This window comes from Rattus norvegicus, chromosome 9, assembly GCF_036323735.1.
Source record: "Rattus norvegicus strain BN/NHsdMcwi chromosome 9, GRCr8, whole genome shotgun sequence".
NCBI classification, from domain to species: domain Eukaryota; kingdom Metazoa; phylum Chordata; class Mammalia; order Rodentia; family Muridae; genus Rattus; species Rattus norvegicus.
The window spans coordinates 47,482,439-47,504,605 of record NC_086027.1 but is presented as its reverse complement, the minus strand read 5'-3'; the positions used below and the strand labels follow the sequence as shown (position 1 = coordinate 47,504,605).

Sequence of the window (22,167 nt, the reverse complement as noted above, 5' to 3'; positions counted from 1 at the left end):
TTAGCTTTAAATTTTGTTTTTGTTTTGCTTTTTAATTTTTATTTTTAAAGTTTAAAAAGTTAATTTATTCTAAAGAATTCAAGAACATAAAGCAAACCCTTTCTTTGAACTTGTAGATTGCAGTTACATTTAGCTAGAACTATAAGGCACTTTGACGGAGCTGTGAGCGAGGGACCACAAACCTTCCCCATCTCAGTAATGAGCATGATGAGATAACAGGCTGAGGTCTGACGCTGTAATGCGCTCGCTTGTATCTACTTTTTGCCTACACTACAGATAGAATATTCAGACCTTACAGGCCTGGGCTCCCCAGGACCTCCCAATGTTGGCATACGAATAATCGGAGAAATAGAAGGAGCTTATAGGAATTACTGTGGAGCTTGGGACCTCCCACATCGGTGATGGTGGAGAGGTCCATGTAGATTCTTGAATGGAAATAAGTACTTTTTTAAAAAATTATTTATTCATTATATATAAGTGCACTGTTGCTGTCTTCAGACGCACCAGATCCCATTACAGATGGTTGTGAGCCGCCATGTGGTTGCTGGGATTTGAACTCAGGATCTCTGGAAGAGCAGTCAGTGCTCTTAAACCACTGAGCCATCTCCCCAGCCCCCGAAATAAGTACTTTTTAGTGTAAGAAGAACTATCTGGAAATAAACCTGGAGAGATGAATCCAACTCTGAGTGTGTAGACATTGTACAGTGTAACTGAAATGTCAGCAAATTTGGTCACCTTGGTTATTGGTTATTATAAAACCTTATTGAATTTCTTATCTTGTTAATCCACCCTTTATGGTGCATTTGAGAATCATGTGTCTAGTTTATAAGAATCTACTATTAATCTTTTAATGAAGTGCCATCTGCCCAAACCCTCACTCCTTTTCCACTATTTATTGCATCATGAACTTTTGAAAGATTAATTTGCTACTGTAAAAACTTAAAAATGTAACCTTTTACTTAAACATTCACTTGATTTATTTTAATTGGGAAAGTCTTGGCATGTTACTGTAACAACTGAAATGATATAAAATGGCACTTGCAGTAGTTACAATCTCAGAGGTTATAAGCTAGCATGCCACTTGAAAGAAGAGTGCAGTTCCGCAGCAGTCTTAAAGTTTCCATCATGGCCCCCAGCACAGGGGCTTATATACAGCTGTTATCTAAAGCTTGAAAACAGCATAATTGAAGGGCCCATTCACTGTAAATGTAGCTTCCTCTTCCTAGCTCTTCAGAATTACTTGAGACATTAACTGCCGAGACACTGAGCTATCTTTGTCTTGATTTTGTTGGTAAGCTGTGATGTTAGATGCGGGGATCATCCTTTTATTTTTGAAACTTTCAGTTGTTGTGGAGATTTTAAAACATTCTGTGGTAGTTTAAATGAGAGTAGTCATCATAGGCTCGTATGTTCAAATGCTTTCAAGAACTGTTTGGAAAGGTTAGGAGGTGGACTGTGGCTGGGCTTTGAGGTGTCAAAAGCCCAAGCATTGCCAGTTAGCAGTCTTTCTGCCTCCTACTTGTTAATAAGGATGTAAGCTCGCAGCTCTTCCCACTGCCATGCTCCCTGCCTTGATAGTGATGGACTCACCCTCTGGAACTGAAAGCAATAACAGTTCCTTCTATAAGATGCCTTGTACCTTATCACAGCAACAAAAAGTAACTAAGACAACTTGTGGTTTTTAAGGTTATAGATTTGCATCTGATTTAATAAATTATATGAAGAGTACTTGTTACTTAGTTTCCCTTAGTGATTGCAGCTTTCGAAACTATAGTCTGATATAATTGTACTATTAACTTTGATCCAGGCAAACAGGAGACTTTCCACTGTAGAATCTATCACATTTGCCTTTTGCAGATTTACATAGTTCTCTACTACAGCCTATCCACATGCTCCTTAACCTCTGTCAGCCATTAGCCTGTTCCCCACTTCTGTAATTGTGTCACTTCAAGAACCAGCAAGAGTGTGGGAAGGACAAAGAAGGCCGTAGGGGTGTAAACAACAGCAATGCATACTACGTATTTACAGATATAATGAAATACTCTATGCCAACTAAAAGTAATTTTAAAATGCTAATATATATGAAGTCACACTGTGACTCACTCAGGCTGCTGTGTCTGTCATAGCTCCTCCATTTCTGTGGAGGAATGTTCTGTGCCGTTGGTATAACAGCTTAGCCATTCTCCCACTGCAGATCATCTGGGTGTTTTCAGTTTGGAATTTTTGAAAATAAAGTTACTATAAACATCTGTGAGCAGTTTCTGTTCTTTTTTATTTGCTTTTTGAGACAGGTTTTCACCATGTGACTTGGTTGTAAAGTCTTCATTTCTGTGCAAATGCTCACAAATGCTACTTCTTGGTGGTATGTTAATTATGTGGTTTACTTTTTCAGAAAAGTTCCATGCAGTTTGCCTAAGTATTTGTCATTTTTCCTGTCTATGTATGATGAATGAGTGATCTAGTTCTCTGCATCCTTGTTCAAACCTGTTGTCAACTGAATTATAGGGCTTTAGCAATCTTCTGTGCATACAGCACTGTATCAGGGTGATTTAAATATGCATGGACTACTGGATTGCAAAGTTGATCTTTTCTTTGTGACATTGTTCACCATCTGCATGTCTCCTGTTACTTGTCTATATTCTCATGCTTTGTTGGCTTTCTAATGCTGAAACTGGCTTAGGGAAAAGCAGCAAACCTGGATAAACCTCCAAACAGATAATAGACCTTCAAACAGTAATTGGAAAACTTCCAGAAAGCAAATTGAGATCTAGATTGCTTTAGTTGTGAATTCCCTTGAATGTTGAAGGATACTGTAATACAAAAATACTTTACTCCTCCAAATAAGAGAAAATATGTCTTAACACATTCCAGGACACCAATATGATGCCCATCCCTGGCTGGAGCCCCTACTCAAATATTGGACTGAAATGGCATGTGAAGTGTTTCTGTGTCAATTCAGAAAAGCATTCAGGTGTTCATCCTTAAGTATAGTGGTTGTTGTAGACTTTTCATAGATGACTTTTTATGATTCAGGATGTCCCCTTGTATTTCCAACTTACAGTTTATATTTACTTACATAGTCATCACAAGAAAAGAAAACTAAAGACCAGTAGTTCTTATGACTATAATTTCTTTAAGAACTCTTAATGTGATAACTACAAAACCAATACAGAACTGGGAAGACATTATGCTATGTAAAATGCTTGCAGGCCAGGAATGTAAGATTAATGCTAAGGACCTACATTTGGATCCCAAGACGCATGTAAAATCTGGGTGCCTGGAGGGGCCTGTAGAAGTCCTACAGTAGTGCAGACAAGTGGATGCCTGGAGCTCACTGAGCAGCTATTCTAGCCAATCAGTGAGCTCCAGGTTCAGTGAGGGACCCTGTCTACAAAAAGTAAGGTAGAAAAGCAATTGTAAAAGAGACCTAAGTTGACCTATGACCTCTATCTATACACATGTGAACATGCACAACATACATTTTTGGCATGCACATATTCCTCTTTTCTTTCTAAATCTAACAGTCTATAAAACGAATTTATACACTAATCAAATGGGACTTATCCCATGAATGTAGGGGATTGGTTTGTACTTGAAACCAATCAATGTAATACATATTGAATAGTCAAAAACAAAACTGATTTTCTCAAATAGATAAAGAAAAAGAATTTGACAAAATCCAATACTTTTAAGTAAGAAAGAATAGCTATAACCTGGGAATATAGGAAATATTTTCATTTGTATAAAAAGCACCTATGAAAAACCTACAGTGACCACTATACTTGATTGTGGATAGCTGGCGTTTCCCTGACAGTGACATACATGCCTAGCACAGCATTTTGCTGAACATCTATCTAGTGGAGGGTCTAGCCAGAGTAACAAGGCAAGAAAGAGGGACAACAGACATTCAAATAGAAAAAGGTACAAAACTGTCTCTGAGGTCACATGGTCTTTTATACAGAAAGGAAACTGCTAAAAACTTACTAGAACTAATACAACCATGAAATCGTAGAACACTAGCCCAATGTGTCAAAAAATTCAGTATAATTCTTACTTCCACCTATGAGCAATTATCAAATGGAAACGACAATAAAAACAGTTCCATGAACTTGAATAGCATAAAAAGGCAGCATCAGAAAAGTACATAGTTCTTAGAAATAATTTTTAAATTTTATTTATTACTATGTGCATATATATATATATATATATGGCACATGTATGTGGGCAGGTATGCCATGGCATGCATGTAGGGATGAGAACACAAGTGTTGAGTCAGTTCTCTCCTTCTTCTTTTACACGAGTAGGTGTTAGATTAAACTCAGGGCTCTAGGCTTATATGCAGGTGCTCACTTTCTAAGCCATCTTCCAGCTTAGGAAGAAATATATTGAAGTATAAAAGTTTCACTTTACAAGTAACACATTATTGTTAAAAGAAATTATCAACTGAATGAATGGAAAGACATCCACAGTTTGATGAACCATGGAGGTGCAGTAGAGTAAACCATGGAGGTGCAGTAGAGTAAACTATGGAGACACAGTAGATGTGCAGATTGTTTAGTTATTCATTTGTTTTTATTTTTAAAATATATCATTAAGAATCGTGGGTTTATTTTGTGCGTATGAATGTTTTCTCCTGCATGTATATTATGTGCATGTCTGGTGCTTGCAGAGATCAAAAGGGGGTGTCATATTTACTGAAACTGGAGTCATGTGTGGTTGTGAGCCACCATGTGGGTTCTGGGAGTTGAACCCAGGTCCTCTATAGGAATAACAACTGTTCTATACCATTGGGCCATCTCTCCAGTTTTCCCAATATATTTTTTATTAATTTGGGGAAATTTCATGTACAAATAGTTTTACATCATTTCCCCTTTTCTTTCATCCCTCCAACTCTTCTTATGTTCCTCCCACTCCCTCAAATTGATGACCTTATTCTTTAATTAACACGTATATGCATATATACACACACACACGTAATGTGCGGGCTTGTTCAGTGTTGCTGATGTGCATATACACACAGGGATGAACATCTGCAGTAGGATAACCTATCAGTGGGTTTGTCCCTTGGAGAGGACTGATTCGCTTCTGTAGGAGCCACATCTCTTCACCTAGGGGTGGGGCTTCATCCACATCGGCATGTCAACTAGTGTAACTATACTTTTGAGTTTTTGTGGGTGGTTTTTTTTTTAAGAATAAAATAATCTCTTACTGAATTTGGCAGTGACTAATATTTGGTAATACTAATATGTTAGAAGTTATTGACTTGGGCACTTCATTTGCATGAGTAGTATGGCATATTAATTATACCCCAATAAAGCTGCTGCCAAAGAAATTGCAGTTTTATTTCATAGTCCTGCTAGCATAATATAGGAGACCATCCTTGTCATTTTTGTGATGTGAACATAAACTGACTAAGTCAGTTGACAGACAAGAACAGTGTCTTGTTGGCTTTAAGTTCAACTGAGAAACACTTAGTAATGTCTAGATACAGTTTTGGACTGTTATGACTAGAGTGGGGAATGTTACTGGCGTCTGGTGAATAGAGGTCAGGCAGCTCCATAAGCAGAGTCATTCAAATTAAAGTGTGATTCTCATGGTAAATAGGGTGTCAGGATAAGAAACTCTGGACTAGAAATAGCTCCTCATTTTGTTTGTTTGCTTTTGTTTTTTGTTTTTTGTATTTGTTTGATTACTAGCAGGGTGTCCTAATTTGCTTTGCTGCTGTGACCAAAAGCAATTTAGGGGAAGAAAGGGGATATTCTTCCTATGCTTCCAAGTCACAATCCATCATGGGAGGACGTCAGGAAAGGAACTCAAGACAGGTCCCTAGACCAGAAACCAACCGTGGAGGAACTGCTTACTGGATGGTTGTTTTCTGCTCATTCTCAGCTAGCTTTCTTTCTTTCAGTATCTTTTTAAATTGTTCTTATTTTGTGTGTCTACGCTCTGTCATAGTTTGAATGAGTTTGGCCCCCCATACACCTCAATGTTTGAATATTTGGTTCCTAGTTGATGGACTGTTTAGGAAGGATTAGGAGGTGTGGCCTTATTGAAGAAGATGCGTCACTTTGAGGTTTCGAAAGGCCACACCAGACCTAGTCTCCTGTGCTCTGTGGTGCGAATAAGAGTACGCTCTCGTCATCTGATCTAGCACCAGGCCTTCCTTCCTGCCATCATGCTCCCCACCATAATGATCATAAGCGAATCCTCTGACGCTACAAGCAGGTCTCCAAAAATAGATGCTTTCCTTTATAAATTGCCTTGTCATGGTATCTCTTCACAAAGCATTAACTCAGACAGGTGTTTTGCCAACCTATCTGTCTGTGTACCACTTTCTTGCCTGATGCCTGTGGAGGCCAGAAGAAGGTGTTAGACACCCTAGAACTGGAGTTACAGACAGTTGTGAGCTGCCATGTGGGTGATGGGAATCAAACTCATGTCCTCTGGAAGAGAAGCCCCTGCTCTTAACTGCTGAGCCATCTCTCCATCCTTACAGCTAACTTTCTAATACAGTAAGACCCACCTACCTTGGGATGGTGCTGCCTACGTAGGGATGGACCCTTCCCTATCAAACATCAGTCAGTGTGATTGGTCATAGATCAATCTGATTGAGACAAGTTTTCTATTGAAGTTTCTTCTTCCCAATTGGGTAGAATTCCCTATGTTAGGTCAACTTGGCAATAAAAACTAACCAGCACAATCCATCCCTTGTCAACCTAAGCACAGACATGTTTATTTGACATGCATATTTAATGGCAACCTTTCCTTGCTTTGTCTTCAGTTTGTCTCCTTCTTTTGCATGTTAATATTAGTAATACAAGACAAAACACATCCAATTTTTAGAGGTCCCACGATCTTTAAAGTTTTCAGTAGTTTTTTTTTTTTTCTTTTTTCTGTTTTTCGGAGCTGGGGACTGAACTCAGGGCCTTGCGCTCGCTAGGCAAGCGCTCTACCGCTGAGCTAAATCCCCAACCCCAGTTTTCAGTAGTTTTAAAGCCTAAGTTCTTTTTTAAGGATCCAAAGTATCTTGTATACAGACTCCTATAAAGTTAAAAAAAATAACATGTTAAATACTTCTTACTCCAGAGAGAGGAATCAGAACATAGGAATAATGAGACTAAATTAAAAGCCCCAAATCAACATAAATAAAACCCAGTAGCCCAGCGTTCAGGACTTATACATAATTGCCTTGCCTCTGTAAGGCTTGGACAGGCTATGTCTCTAGCTTGGCCACCTTCAACCAGAGAGTTGTTTCCAAGGCTCAGGATGGCTCTACCACACATTTGACATTGTCCACCACAGACTCCAATGCTAACACACTGTTCCAAACCTCCATTTCTCTTTATGGCCCCTGCAAACCTGGGGTCTTCACCTACCAATGGCCTCTTTTAACTTCTCCTCAGGGAAACTCGAACTCCGCCACACTGCCCAGCTCCATCTTTTCTCCATGACTCTCTTCTGCGCCTTCAAAGCCAGTACCATGTGAGGACTCTTACACATTGCCAAGTTCACCTGCCATCTTGAGCTGTTTCCTTGGTCTCCTTAGACTAGCTTCTATTTGCTGACTGAGGAAATACAGTTCTCTTCTCAGGAGATGCCACCTTGATGATGCTGATCTGTTATTACTCACAGATATTCTTCAGCCCCAGATCGTCAGCAGCCATTGTCCTAGGTTTCACTTGCACAGATTCCTAGTCCAAAATATCACCTAAATAGCCCAGATGGGTTCTTTGTTTCCCTCTGAAACTTACGACCCAGGCATTCTGGTTAATTTTTATTGTAACCTTGGAACAACCTGGAGTCACCTGGGAAGAGGGCACTTCAAGTGAAGAACTGCCTTCATCAGATTGTCCTTACCTGTGAGAGGTTGTCTTTGTTAAGTACTGATGCAAGAGTGGCCAGTCCACTGTGGGTGGCGACACTCCTAGGCACGTGGTCCTGGACTAAATCAGAAAGCTTGGCTGAGCATGAGCAGGAGGGAGCTGGTCAGCACCATTCCTTCATGGTTTCTGCTTTGACTTCCCTCAGTAACAGACTGTCACCTGGAAATGTCAGCCAAAGGAAGCCTCTCCAGGTTGCTTTTGGTCCTGGTGTTTATCACAACAGAAAAAAAACTAGATCACAGGTTTTCTCCCCAGTGTGTTTGCTATTTAACTGTATTTTTAAATTTTTTTCTGAGCATAGTATTACTTTTAGTTTTCCTCAGTTTATGCAAGTTCATTATGTAACTTAGAAAGTTCTTTCTGTTTACTGAGGTATCTGCCCCTCCCCTAGTAATGTCATTTTTATTCTTGTCTCTTTATTAGCTTTAAAGTGCATATAAAGTTTTACATATTACACAAGAAATCAATCTTTTAACTGATAATTCTTTTGAAGAAATAGTCAGCTTATCGAGCACACTTTGAGCTCAGAATACCTTTCCAAAGGGCAAGTCTTTCCGAGGTTTATGTTAGAGAGTGGATGGTACGTCTATCCTTCATACTCCTGGCCACTACAGTACAGTGATATGTCATAAGGCACTTAGTCCTAACACATCCAGTTTGGGATGATGCTGGAGTCACAAGCACCATCTTGTCAGTTTTACAAAGCTACAAGAGAAAGTACCAAAACTGGAAATGGAAAGTGTTTGCAATTGGGACTGACAGAATGTTTAAATAGTGGATTTTCTGATAAAGCCTGAGGGGAAAGTGGCAACACATGTTCCTTGTGTGTGCCATTGTTAACAAGAAACAATGGCTCAGGGTACACCACAGAACCCTGATAATGTGTCAGCTGAGTGAGCGGACAGGAATAAGCATGGCTGTCTTCCTTCACACAGATGGAGAACGAGCTGGATTCAGCACGCTCTGAAATAGAACTGCTCCGGAGTCAGATGACAAACGAGAGGATCTCCATGCAGAATCTTGAGGCCCTGCTGGTGGCCAACCGAGACAAAGAGTACCAGTCTCAGATAGCTCTGCAGGAGAAGGAGTCTGAGATCCAGCTGCTGAAGGAGCACCTCTGCCTGGCCGAGAACAAAATGTGAGCCGGCCCGCAGTGTCATTTAGGAGAATGTTAAAGCTGGGATCTAGAGGTTGGAACCCAGTTTGCCATTAATTAGGCTGAGAAATGGGAATATTGTGATTTGCCCAAGATTCAATGCCATAGTCTAGTTTTTCTAATCTAAGATTTTTAAATGCAATGATCTCTGCTGATTGTTTTGAACATAGTGGTCTGATATAAAATATTGCCATGAAGAAATGTAAAGCAAGCACCATGAAACCACAAGGACTCTTGTGTTTATGGCCGTCTAGTATTGCTGTCTGTCCCCCCATTTGTCACATCACAGTTCCCTGTGTGTGCCCAGAGGAAATGAGCCCACAGACACTGAGGAATCCCTCAGAATTTTTATCTTAGTGTGTGTTTTTATCTTAGTATGTGTTTTTTAAACCCTCAGTTATACCAGCCTTTAATTCAAACACCCTTAGTTTGATATCCCAGTGTCTGGGTAGTGAAAGTTTATGAAATTGGTCACTAATGGGTCCTCAGCCTCTGTTCCTCTGGGTCACCTGTAAGGCTTGTCACCCTGTTTTCCTCACACCTGAGCCTGGTACCTGGGCCATCATGGTAAGTGCTTTCTCAGCACTCAGCCACCAAGGACCCCAAGCCACAGTTCATTCCTTGACAGTCCCTTGGCTCCTCCTGGCTGTAACTGAGCTGTTCTGTCAGTTCCAGTCAGAGGCTGTTGTGAATCTCAGCAGGTCCCTCAGGGTCCCTTTCTCAGACTGCCCAGGGGAGACACACCTTAATAAAGAGGAAAACTCCCACCATGAGCTGTCCTCAGTGTCAGACTGCTGCTGAGCACTGCAACTCAGAGCTAGCCTATGTGGGAACTTTCTAAACAGCACATTTGTGAAGAACATTTGCACAAGTGAATATATAGACTGGTGATAGATAATGCTGCCCCGTTTGTGGGTACAGAACTGGGACAAGGTTTGATTGAACATGACTGGGATGGCTGAGGCCTTTCAAGTAATTAAGTGTGTGCACTGAATATATCTAACACACACCAGTAAATCTGCCCCAAAAAGTGTGTGCGTGACCAAGGACTACCTCAGTCAGTAAGGTGCCAGCTATGCAAAAATAAGGATCTGAGTTTGGCTCTCCTGCTAGCATCCATATAAACTGGGGAGCAGCAGCAGCAACTACACTGCAAACAGACAGATCCCTGACACTGGCCAGACAGCATACCAGATGGATGTGGTGTGTGTGTGTGTGTGTGTGTGTGTGTGTGTGTGTGTGTGTGTGTGTGACCCTCTTAAAAATACAGTGGAGAGTGAATGAGCAAAAGGCCCAACTCAGCCTCTGGCCTTTCCCACCCCACATGTGCATATACACAGACAGTAGCAAGTAGCAAGTTCAGTGTGCACACACCACACCACACACAAACACAAACTCACATACACACACCACACCCACACACCACACCACACACACACATATACATACACACATACACACACGCACATCACACATACACACACATACATGCACCACACCACACACATACACACACGTACACACACACATACACACACATACACACACATACATGCACCACACCACACACACACACATACATACACACACATACACATACCACACCCCACACACACACACATATACACATACACACATACACACCACATACACACACCCCCACACAACACACACAACATTTACATAACACATATATACACAAATACACATACACCCACCACACTACATACACACAGCCCCACACACAGACCACACATACAGATTGCATACATACACACACACACTCACACACTACACACAACACACACAACACATATATACACACATACACATACACCCACCACACTACATACACACAGCCCCACACACAGACCACACATACAGACCGCATACATACACACACACACTCACACACTACATACAACACATACAACACACACACAACACATAATACACATCATACACACACACACCAAACCACATACACAACCACACCATACATACCTCCCACACACAGACCACATACATACACACAACACACACAATACACATACTACACACCACACAAATACATACAACGCACACACAACACATACAACACATACACACAACACATATACCACACACACAACATACCACACACAACAACACATACATACACACCACACATACATATACACACATCACACATACCACACACTCATGAAATAACCTGCAAAACCCACAATGTATTTGGATCCAGCTAAGATGCCATTGGCAATATGGCTTACTTACTATACTTAATGTATTCTTGGGGTTGCAGGCATATTTTGAGTTTAATCAACTCTCACTCTGATCTTTTGCACAGGGCCATCCAGAGTAGAGATGTGGCACAGTTCAGAAACGTTGTAACACAGTTAGAAGCAGATTTGGACATTACAAAAAGACAACTAGGGACAGAACGATTTGAAAGGTGAGTTAACCTCTGTATAATACTCAGCCTAAATATGTTGCTTCTTAGCTAACAGTTGGCTTATTTTAGGGGCTCCTGGTGTGTGTACATGTGTGTCTTATTTGTGTTTTTGCTTTTTGTTTTCCTATTTGAGGCAAGGTCTCATTCTAGCCCAGGCTAGCTTCAAACTGCTGATCCTCCTGCCTCAGCCTCCAGAATGCTGCTGTTATAAGAGTCTGTTGGCTCAGTCAGGAGTTTATTATTTCATAGTGGGTAGATTTTAAAGTTTGAGGTGAGCTACAGTTTTATGACAGGTTTAATAATACCACTGAATGTAAAATTTAAAGCATTATTATTATTATTATTATTATTATTATTATTATTATTATTTTTAATTACTATTAGGGAAAGGGCTGTCCAAGAACTTCGCCGCCAGAATTACTCAAGCAATGCTTATCATTTGGGTTCAATGAAGCCAAATACAAAGTGTCACTCACCAGAGCGAGCTCACCATCGATCTCCTGACCGAGGCCTCGACCGATCATTGGAAGAGTAAGTGTGCCCAGGACCTGGAGTGTAGCGGTGTTCACAGTGAGGTGTGAGGAAGCCAGGAAACTGATACTTAAACCTGGTTAATAAGACATGGTGACACCAAAACTAAAGGGTTTTTGTCTATAAGTGTGTTTCATATGAATATGAAATGGATCCCAGGGTTACCCAGTTCTGTGCTGTAAGTGTTCCGTTCCTCCTCTCCTTTGTAATCCTTGAAGTGAAAGCTAAGGCCTCATGGTACTCGGCTGACCTGGGCCGTCCCCTGCATGCTGTGTGGTCAAAGTCGGAATTCTTTTTACTTCTTCTCCTGGATAGCTATTACAAGTGTGGGTTAGTTGCTGTTGCACCATAGAAGACATATGCACCAGGAAAGTATTTACTATTTACTTTCATTGCAGACTTGGTTGTTACATTTCACAAATGTTTGAAAGTTTTATTTGGGAATAATTCAAAAACATGTATGAACTAAATGTATAAAAATGAAAATACCTTGCATTCAATTTACTATTGTTACCATTTTGTCCCATTTGTTTATTGTGTAAAGAAGTGTCTCATGTACCCACACTACTGCATATTTCCCCTATCACTACTTTCTCTCTCCCTCTCCCCTCCCATCCCTCACACTCCACCCCCAACCCCGTCCATGGGTGGGCATCCATCTTGTCTTTCCTCATGTTGTGTTTGTCACCACGAGGACAGAGGCTCAACACCAACAACACCCATCCCCACTCCTGACTCACTCAGCCCACAGCATGTCTGAACAGCCTCTGGACGTTTCCAACACCATCAGTTCAGGAAATAGAATGATGGAAAAGATCAGAATCTGTTTGCAGGCCGTCATTCCTGTCCTTGAATCCTATTTTTCCTGAGAGCATTAACCAAATATCGAGTTCATGAATGACTTAAATTTTTTCTTGTATTCACCTATGATCCACTAATACCTGTATGATAACTCGTTGTGGGCATAATGTGTTTTCTGTAATAGTCTAAAAATACTAAAACATTAAATACTAAAAACACCCCCACTTTATAATGTATATATCCATATACATGCACGCACGCGCACACACACATATATATGCACATGTGTGTGTGTGTATGTGCGAGCGTGTGTGTGCATGCATATATATGGAAGGGTATTTTGCATGCATGTATGTCTGGTACCTGCAAAGGCCAGAAGGGGGCATCTGGTTCCCTGGAACTGGAGATACAGAAGGCTGTGACCCACCATGAGGAATGAAACCCAGTCAGCTAGAAGAACACCTGGCTCGTATTAACCACTGAATTGTCTCTAGCCTCACACACCCCAGAATTTTAATCTACTACTTTTGATCTATTTTCTCTATTATTAATTTTTATTCTTTTTATCATTTTCTTCCTTTGCTATTTTTTACTTTGTTGGAGCTTTCTCCTACCTTTTGGGATTGGAAATGAATAACTTACTGCTGTTCTTTGTTTAACTGCTGGAGGTTTAGAGCTCTCCATTTTCATTGTTGCTGCTTTGAATGATCTTTGAATGTGTTCTGAAATGTCTTGCTTTTCTGTCACCCTGTTTGTGAGACTCTGATTTCTGTTTTTTCACTTTTGTCAATGAGTTGATGGGAGATCTTAGCATTTCTAGTTGGATGGGTGTATTCAGTTTTGGTTTTTTCTCTGCTGTGTTCACATCATGACTAGGAAATGCTATCTTTACCACCTCTGTCTCCTGAGCTCTGTGGTCACACACCTTCCACAGGACCAGTCTTCACAAATGTGTGCACCTGCGCAGCATGTTTCTGTCTGCAGCGTAGTAGTACATCTACAACGCACTGACTGTGTGGCTTATGCACATCTTTTAAGCAGATCTGATTACCTTCTGTCTACTTGGCCTGTCTTCTCTTGTGAATAGAATTTTAAAGTCTCCTGAATGTCTTAATTTCTCCATCCTCCTATGTTTCAGGGCACAGAATCCTGTTTATTTTCAAAAATAGAATAGTGACCACTAACACCAACTCTCTTAGAGGTCTGCAGTGATGTCAAGAGTGGTGAAATAAAAGGAGCCCTGAACATAGAAACAGGGACATAGGGATTGTTCTCAAAGATGGCAAGGTTGTAAATGCTGAGAAGAAAGGATCTAGAGGTAAAAGTTTAGAATTAGTAAGTATGTTTGCATATATTAACACGTGTTTGGAATAAAAACTATTGAGATCTAATATTAGTCTACATGCTGCGCTAAACAAAACATAATTTCAAAAGTCAGAAATTTCAGAAGCATCAAATACTAGGGATTTTAATCTATCAAATTCTAATAAGACATTAATGAGAGACGTTGAGCACCAGCAGTCTCCAGGAGCTAGCACTTCATGGCAGGAACTTGCTTTCTTTAGAAGCCGTGGTTTCCTTCACTTGCTTCTGGACCAAAGTTTCAAAGAATAGTCTTCTTTCTGTGAGGGGTAGGTGCATGAATGCTTGTGTAAATATATACAGAGGCCAGAGGCCAACCTTGGCTGTTGTTCCTCAGGTACTGTCCACTATTTTTCTTTGTTTTGAGACAGGATCTCTCCAGCTAGTCTAGGCTGGCTATCTAGTCACCCCTAGGCTCCCCATCACTTTGTCTCCAGTGCTGGGGTTACAAGCAAGAACCACCATGAGTCTCAATGATTACAAGACAAGCACTCTACCGATGGACCCATCTACCCAGCCTTCATTTTCTTGACAACAGGATCACCTTGGAACTTAGCCTCACTCCTGAATACCTAGTTGCTGTTAATCAATCACCTTCTAGGTCCGGCTATTGAATCAAACTGAACTGAACTGAACTTGGAAGATGCGCTCCCTTTTTCTTTTGCACAGGTACAGCATCTCACTGCTGGGAAGTCAGTCCCAAGTCCAGCCTGCTGCACAGGTCATTGATTTTCTGTCTCCTCTCTACTTGTGGTGCTTGTCGAAGCACCAGCATTTGTCTCTCTCATAGAGATTATTTCCCATATGGTTTGCTGTCTTTTGCTGCCTGGACACTCTGAATTGCCATCCTTCCTTGTTGTGTGTAACTTTTATGAAGTGTTCTTCTCTGAAACATTTATATTCTTTGTTTGGTCTGGTGCCTGATACTGTGTGTCCAAGTTGCTGATCCGCTCTTACTGTCTCCATTCTCCTGGCAAATACCCTTAGCTCTTTCTGGATCTCTCTGTCTCGCTTTGTCTCTTTTATGAAGTATTGTTTTGAGTTTTGCTTTATATGCCATTTAATTTTTTACTAAGGTTAAAAACTTTAATAGAGATAAAACACGTTGCACAGTTGCTGTAACTGTTCCATTTGGCTTCACTCGCTCACAATATCTTGTTTGCTGTTTGCACTATGTTGTTTCCGGTATTTCTCCATTTGATTGGTTTTCTTTTGTTATAGAAAGGTTTGTATTTTATGTGTTACTTTTAAACTTCATCATTCACTGTCAACTAAACTGTTACCCCCGAGGCTGGAGAGATGAGTATGTAATTAGGAGTGCTTGCAGCTCTGCCAGAGGACCCACCTTCAGTTCTGTTTCCTCTGCCTCTAGTTTCATCTCTACCAGGTTGTGAAAGAATTGCTCTCACACAGCATACAGCCTCTGGCACTGACTTAGTCTCAACATAATAGATTTCAAGTCTTGGACAGAGTCTTGCAGTCTCCTTTAGCTGCTGAGCAACATTTAAAATTCATCAGATGAGGGGTTGGGGATTTAGCTCAATGGTAGAGCGCTTGCTTAGCAAGCACAAGGCCCTGGGTTCGGTCCTCAGCTCCGAAAAAAAAGAATTCATCAGATGAATGGATGGACCATAAATGTTTTTAATGGCTACTGCCTTAGAGGCAGAAGTGAAAACAGGGCAGAGAATTTCATAGATCTTTTCCAGTTCCCACAGCATCAATTCCTTGCAAAACAGGAAGTCAGTACTGATGTAACTCAGTGCACAGACTTTATTCATATTTTCCTAGCTTTTTACATGTATTCAGTGTCCACACATGTTCACACATGCGCAGTCTTGGTATTCATCACTTACTAATAACTGGATACTGAATTGTCCCATCTGCAGCAGAGAACTTACTTAGGAGAAGGTCTGAAGGAAGGGTGAGCGAAAGCAGAAGGGGCAGCTGTTATGGGATAACAGGACCTGCAGATGGGGACGGTGGGAGAGGCACTGCGGCAGGGATACAATAGAAAAATGTAAATAACATATGTATGCAAATGCCCATTATTAATTAAAAACATCAAGTGTAAAAGAAAATCCTCCCTTGTGGCACCCATCCCCTTAGCATTAGGATCCATACCTCCTGTGTATCTACCAGATGGTCAACTGACTTCTCCACACTATAATTCCATCCCTTTGAGGAGCCTGTGCACACAGCACAACCTTTGAGACTTTTTCCATTGGGCGTAATGCCCATGACAACTATGCAAACTGCACGTCTCAGTATTTCATTCTTAGGAAGTTGAATTAGTACTCTATGGTGTGAACATACCATATTTTATGAACACGTTCACTATGTCACTTCCCTTCCCAGAAGTTGAGGGAATAAAACCCAAGAACTGCTACAGTAACACATAATCCATTCCTTTTACACATGCTAACGTCATTTAATTTAAAACCTTAATCTGATTTGTTTTGTTTTTTCTATTATAGGAATCTTTGCTATAGAGATTTCTGACATGTGAAAAGATTCTCCACAGCCTTGGGAAGGTCAAAGATACAAATGGATTTTTTGCTATGTGATTGCATTTATCTTTTGAATGCTTGACAGGGTTAAATGTATTTATTAACTTTGTGCCTCTGAGTCTGTTCTCCAGTGCCCTACCACAGAAATCTGGGATGATTGATGTATGCAAACGAAATGCATATGGTTCTTTCTATCCACACAGTGATAGTGAGTGTAAAATCTGCTTACTTCACTACTGAGCACTGTTTTGTTAACTGTCCGGAGTAAATAAAGAAGCTTAAAAAAGAGGGAAAAGTGTTTTTACAAAACTGATTTCCTTTCCTTCCTTGCTATCTCAAATGACTGGTTGGTTACATTTTTTTTCTTTGTGATGTATATTCTCATGGCTCGGGAAGCTGGGCCAAGATGGGCACAGCCCAGCAGCACTGGCCTGGGACCCAGAGTCACATTTTGGAACCAACCTGCCATAGTTCCCATGCCACAGTCTGCCTTCAAAGTACGAGCATGCCACGCTCTGGTGCACGCTGTTGCAGCTCGCAGCCCAGGCGCCAAGCATTTTCACAATAGCATTTGCTCTTACTGTTGTTAGAAAGGTAGGTGATGGTCTATCTATCCGAATGTAAGATTTTTTAAAAATATGTATTCTCAATAAGTTTTCTTCAAAACATTCGAGTACCACAATGAACTTAATTGCCATTTTATTTATTTTATTTTATTTTATTTTTGCCTGTGGCAGCTGTCTGTAATCTAGAGTGACAAGATGTTTCCTTTGCCTCACCTGCATCTCTTACGTTTTTTGTGTCCGTAGGCCGATTTACTGTTGATATTAGAGCCTGAATGCTACTGTATTTTACTGATATAAGTTATTTGTATTCTTACATTTTAATAAAAAAGCAAGCCCTGTCATTAATAGTATTATATGATGGCCCATTTCTCATTGTATCTAGTCATTATTCGATATGGCAGTAGGGACAAGGGTAGCAGCCTCTTGAGATCTTATGTCATCAGAACATAATCATTAGTATTCTGATACTTTATAACAAATTCATGTCATATACTCACTTTAGATTGGCATTTCAAACCTTTATTCATCCTGTTTTAGACAATCATTACAGACTGGCTAAAAGATCACCTGTTCATAAATGCTTTAAAACTAATGTGCAAAGTAACTTCTCTTGCTCATATCACAGAACATACTGATTTACATACTGCAGAATTAACCTCTACTAGGTGATCCAGTGACCTTGGATCACAGTGCTAATACTAATCTGTTCACCTAGAAAGCCAACAAGAGCGGAATGTTACCGATGGTACACACATGCCAGATTATATGCAGGTTTAGGAGAGGGCATGGGAATAAAGTGTGTAAGAAAGTATCCTCGTGGGTTGGGGATTTAGCTCAGTGGTAGAGCGCTTGCCTAGCAAGCACAAGGCCCTGGGTTCGGTCCTCAGCGCCAAAAAAAAAACAAAAAAAACAAAAAAAAAAAAAGAAAGTATCCTCGTACTTGATTAAAGTTGTACTTGGCTTGTGCCAAGTTACAAACTGTTTCAAAGGAAAATTCTTTGTTATGTACAAAGGGACCACTGTTACCTAGAGGCAAGAAGAGCCTTGCCTGTGTTCTATGTAGAAACTTTGAAGGCACTCTCTTCATTAAGATAATAGTCAAGAATATTTGTTTGAAATGGGATTCTTGATGCTTGATATGAGTATGTAGTAGCCTGCTGATGTCGTCAAGCCTGGCTGCAAACACAGAACACCAAACGTATTCTTTCCTGGACACAGCAGCAACGAATCTCCTGAAAAGGTCTCTAAGCTCAGAAATGTTATGTTCAATACAAAATATCAACTCCTGCTGAAACAAGCCTTGATAAAGAGTGTTGTTAACTCACAGGGCAAAATACCTTTTGAGCTGTGCACACCTTTAATCCTAGGATTTGGAGGCAGAGGCAGGAGGATTGCTGAAAGTTTAAGACCAGTACTACAGTGCTAGCTAGTGGCTTCTAGGCTAATTGGAGCTACATAGAACCTACCTCAAAAAGCACCGTTCTATAACAAGTCCATTTTAAAGTTCTAGGTACCCTTGGGGTTTTTTTGGTCTTGAGTTACTATGAACCCTCATCCAGTTTTCTTTCAGAAGTAAAGTATGAGCATGAGAATCTGTGCTGATGTTCATAAGACAGCGTTTCAAAGGGAATGCCTGTTAGGTTTTGTGATTATAATAAAATTATTAGAGGTTGGGTGTGGCTCCATGGTAGAGTTTGCCTTGCTTTTCCAAAGGCCCAGGTTCCACCTGCAGCTTTTAAAACCACAGAATATCCCTTTATTAAAATTTAACAATCGGAATACATAACAAGTCCACTGTTTTTCAGACAGTGCCAACTACATAACACAGAGGTTGAAACTAACTAAAATGTTACTCCAACCATGAGAATCGATGCTTTCAGAGTCCGTATGGGTGTCTGCTCTTCCTTCCTGTCCCAGGTGTGTCTCCCTGGAAAATCTGGTCCTGACTTTAATAGAGTCTCCCTGGCTTCCCTAATGCTGTGCTCAAAGCTACATTCCTTACAGGATCAGAAACATTTGTAACTAATTTGAAGAGACTCTCTTAGCACAGCAAGGTCGGATAAGAGCTGCCAGTCAAAGCAAGAGTCCTCACGGCCCACCTGTCTGCAGCCCACTGTGTATCAGTACTCACAGCAAACCAAAGGTCACCGAGTGCCACAAGACAAATCGCAAACTATCAGAGAGGAACGTTTTAAACCTTTGCCATATCTGGGTCTCAAGATGTGAAAAGCACACCACAAGCACATAAAAACCCCTGGGTAATTGACCTACCTTCTCAGCCCCTGCATGTGTTACTCCTTTGCCCCTGAGACCAATTATCTTTAAATTTTATGTAATTTCCAAATTGAATTGGAAAAGCAGCATGTTTTATCAGAAGGCGTTTATGTTAAATAGCTCCCAAAGCAGCTTGTCTGAAGAGGTGATCTCCACATGTCCAGCCTCACATAATCCACGTCCTTTAAATGAACAGCGTTCAAAGTTTACCACTGACAGTCTGAGTCCATGGGTCAGCGTGAACTCGCCCACCGCCTTCTTGGCAATTCATTCTTGAATTAAAAATGAATTTTTTTGTTTACTCTTGAGGGAAAGCACTCTATAGGTGTATTATAACTTACAAAAGTCTCCTGAAATGACAAGACTGTAGAACCAGAGTGTGGTTGTCACCACAGCAGCAGAGCACTTGTCTTAGGTGTACCTCACTGGGTTAGAATTCACAGAAGAAGGAACACATCCAATCCCACGATGACAGTGCAGCCAGAGATAGTCAAGTATGCATGTGTGGTAGCGTGACCTCTTCTATTAGACACAAATCACACAAGATGCTTTAGGTAAGTTTTTATTACCACTAATGTGATTTCTTGGTTGAATCTAAAAATAAAATCTGTGGTAGGGAGAGAGAGTGCCAGCGTGCAGTAACCCTGCCTTCTCCGACTACAGACGGCCATCCGATGAAGATTGGAAGAAAGATATTATTTGCTTATTGTCCTAGTCAGTAATTCCTAATCTTCATTTTATATAGCAACCTAGACACCTCCACAGAAAAATACTACAATATTAATTGGCCTAGTGCACCAGCAATGTAACTAAGGCAGAAATGAACATTATAACTCAATTTTAGAGACTCTAACCAATTCTTGTGAATTTTACAAACATAATTAATAGATTATAATAGATTTATAATACATATTCTGCCTGTCTTACATGACATCTGCTGTAGTATATGTTGCCAGTGTTCCAAATTATATTAATTTTTGCAACATTAGTAGTTTTATTTTGTTGTTTCCCATGAATTTTTAAAATTTTGGATTTTTTAAAAGATCTGTTATTTTATTTCTTAAAATCTGTTTTGTTCTATATTCATGAGTGTTTTGCCTGCACTTATGTATGTGTACCACATGTAGCCTGGTGAATGCAGAAATCAGACCTGGAGTTAACTTTTTACTTTTTAAATTATGTGTATATGTGTGGTATATACATGTGTTGAGGGCAGGTGACTGCAGAGTCCAGGAGAAGGCATCATGTCCCATAGAGTTGGAATACAGGTGGCTGGGAGCCACCAACTACAGTTCCAGTTCTATGTGATACCTTCTGGTCCTCTGAGAAAACAGTATGCAGTCTCAACCACGGCGTGCTTTTCCATTACAATAAAAAGTCCTCTCCAGTCTCTACGACTGCAATGAATTGTGTACTTCTGTGTACTGTAGTAGTAACCTCAGGATCATGGTGAGTGAGCAGAAGTTGCTTTGTTCTTGTATAAACAATGCTCTCTAAACAAACCTGGCTCTGTCCTGAGAGGAGAGTAAATACTAGAGACAGGTCACACAGCCTAATTGAGCATCTAGTGTCATTACACCTTTGTGGACCCTGTGGCACCTGTAAGGTTGTTTATAGATGTAATTATACATCTTCATGTGCACCCAAACCGACGGGAAATGTACTTGCCAAGACTATGTAATACACTTTGGAACTGCTTTCAACTTTTATCCTTGGACACTGACTATTCACCAGTAGAAATTTTTGTGTTGTGTGCAGTGTCTACAACCATCATCATGTGTGTGTGTGTGTGTGTGTGTGTGTGTTACATACACACTTATATGTAGAATTGGTTTTAAATTAAGATATTCAAGCATTTTTTCATTGTTGTGTAGACATTTGCTGATCCTCAAGAATTCAATGGAAATTATTTCCTTGGTTTGAAGTGCTACACACTTAGTCCTCAAATTCATATGTGGATGTAGTTGGTGGAAGAGTGTCTGGGAGGCAGTTAGCATTAGGTGGGTTCATGAGGGATGTTCCTTCTTGGTGAAATTATCAGCTTTCCCAGAAGAGAGAGCTGACCATACACATTCTTGTTCCTACCACACGATGCACTCCACTGTGTTATAATAGGGCAGAAAGCACACACCAGTGGACAGCATCTCTATACTAGATGTTTTAGGCTCCAGACTAAATTTCTTTCCTTTGTAAGTTACCCAAACTGTGGTATTCTATCAAAGTAACAGATTACAGACTAAGCAGCCACTTGTAGGAAGCATGGTATACATCCTTCGGTTACGGGTTTGTATAAGCCAACAAAAAGGTGACTCTTTAAAAGTTAATGCCCTCAAAAAACTATTAAAGAAGTAAGACATTCAGTTTGGTCAGTCTGTTTCTGAGAAGATGATCCGGATGCAAGCCAGCACTAGAGAGCAAGGTAGAAGAAGAAAGAATTGGATGGTGGTGATAATGATGCCCTCAGTGGAGTCAAGAGACAGAGTCCCCACTTCCTCCCAGTATTTCTCAATGTTCAGCTACCAGAGCCTGACCTCTTAGCTGCCCTGGTTCCTCACACCTCCACACTCATAGCTCCTGACCAGATTCCCATTGTTAGCGTGATGATTGAGTTTAGAGCCCACGTATTTACTGTATA

The 22,167-nt window shown here is 40.5% G+C and overlaps 1 protein-coding gene across 13 annotated transcripts in view; it reads left to right on the top strand.

Moving 5' to 3' along the window:
* Nucleotides 1–17,599, top strand: part of Tsga10 (testis specific 10) — a 107,195-nt gene extending 89,596 nt beyond the window's left edge. For 4 of the 13 annotated variants that reach the window (XM_063266681.1, XM_063266679.1, XM_063266675.1 and 1 more), the window contains 4 exons: nucleotides 8,819–9,021; nucleotides 11,387–11,491; nucleotides 11,876–12,022; nucleotides 16,660–16,987. In XM_063266681.1, coding sequence (XP_063122751.1) covers nucleotides 8,819–9,021; nucleotides 11,387–11,491; nucleotides 11,876–12,022; nucleotides 16,660–16,684 — 480 coding nt within the window. In that variant the 3' untranslated portion in view covers nucleotides 16,685–16,987. Of the gene's footprint in view, nucleotides 1–8,818; nucleotides 9,022–11,386; nucleotides 11,492–11,875; nucleotides 12,527–14,556; nucleotides 14,702–14,723; nucleotides 14,827–14,854; nucleotides 14,907–16,659 lie in introns of those variants that run through there. The other 9 variants (XM_063266677.1, XM_063266670.1, XM_063266678.1 and 6 more) reach the window with 6 other exon arrangements.
* The last annotated feature ends 4,568 nt before the right edge of the window (nucleotides 17,600–22,167 follow it).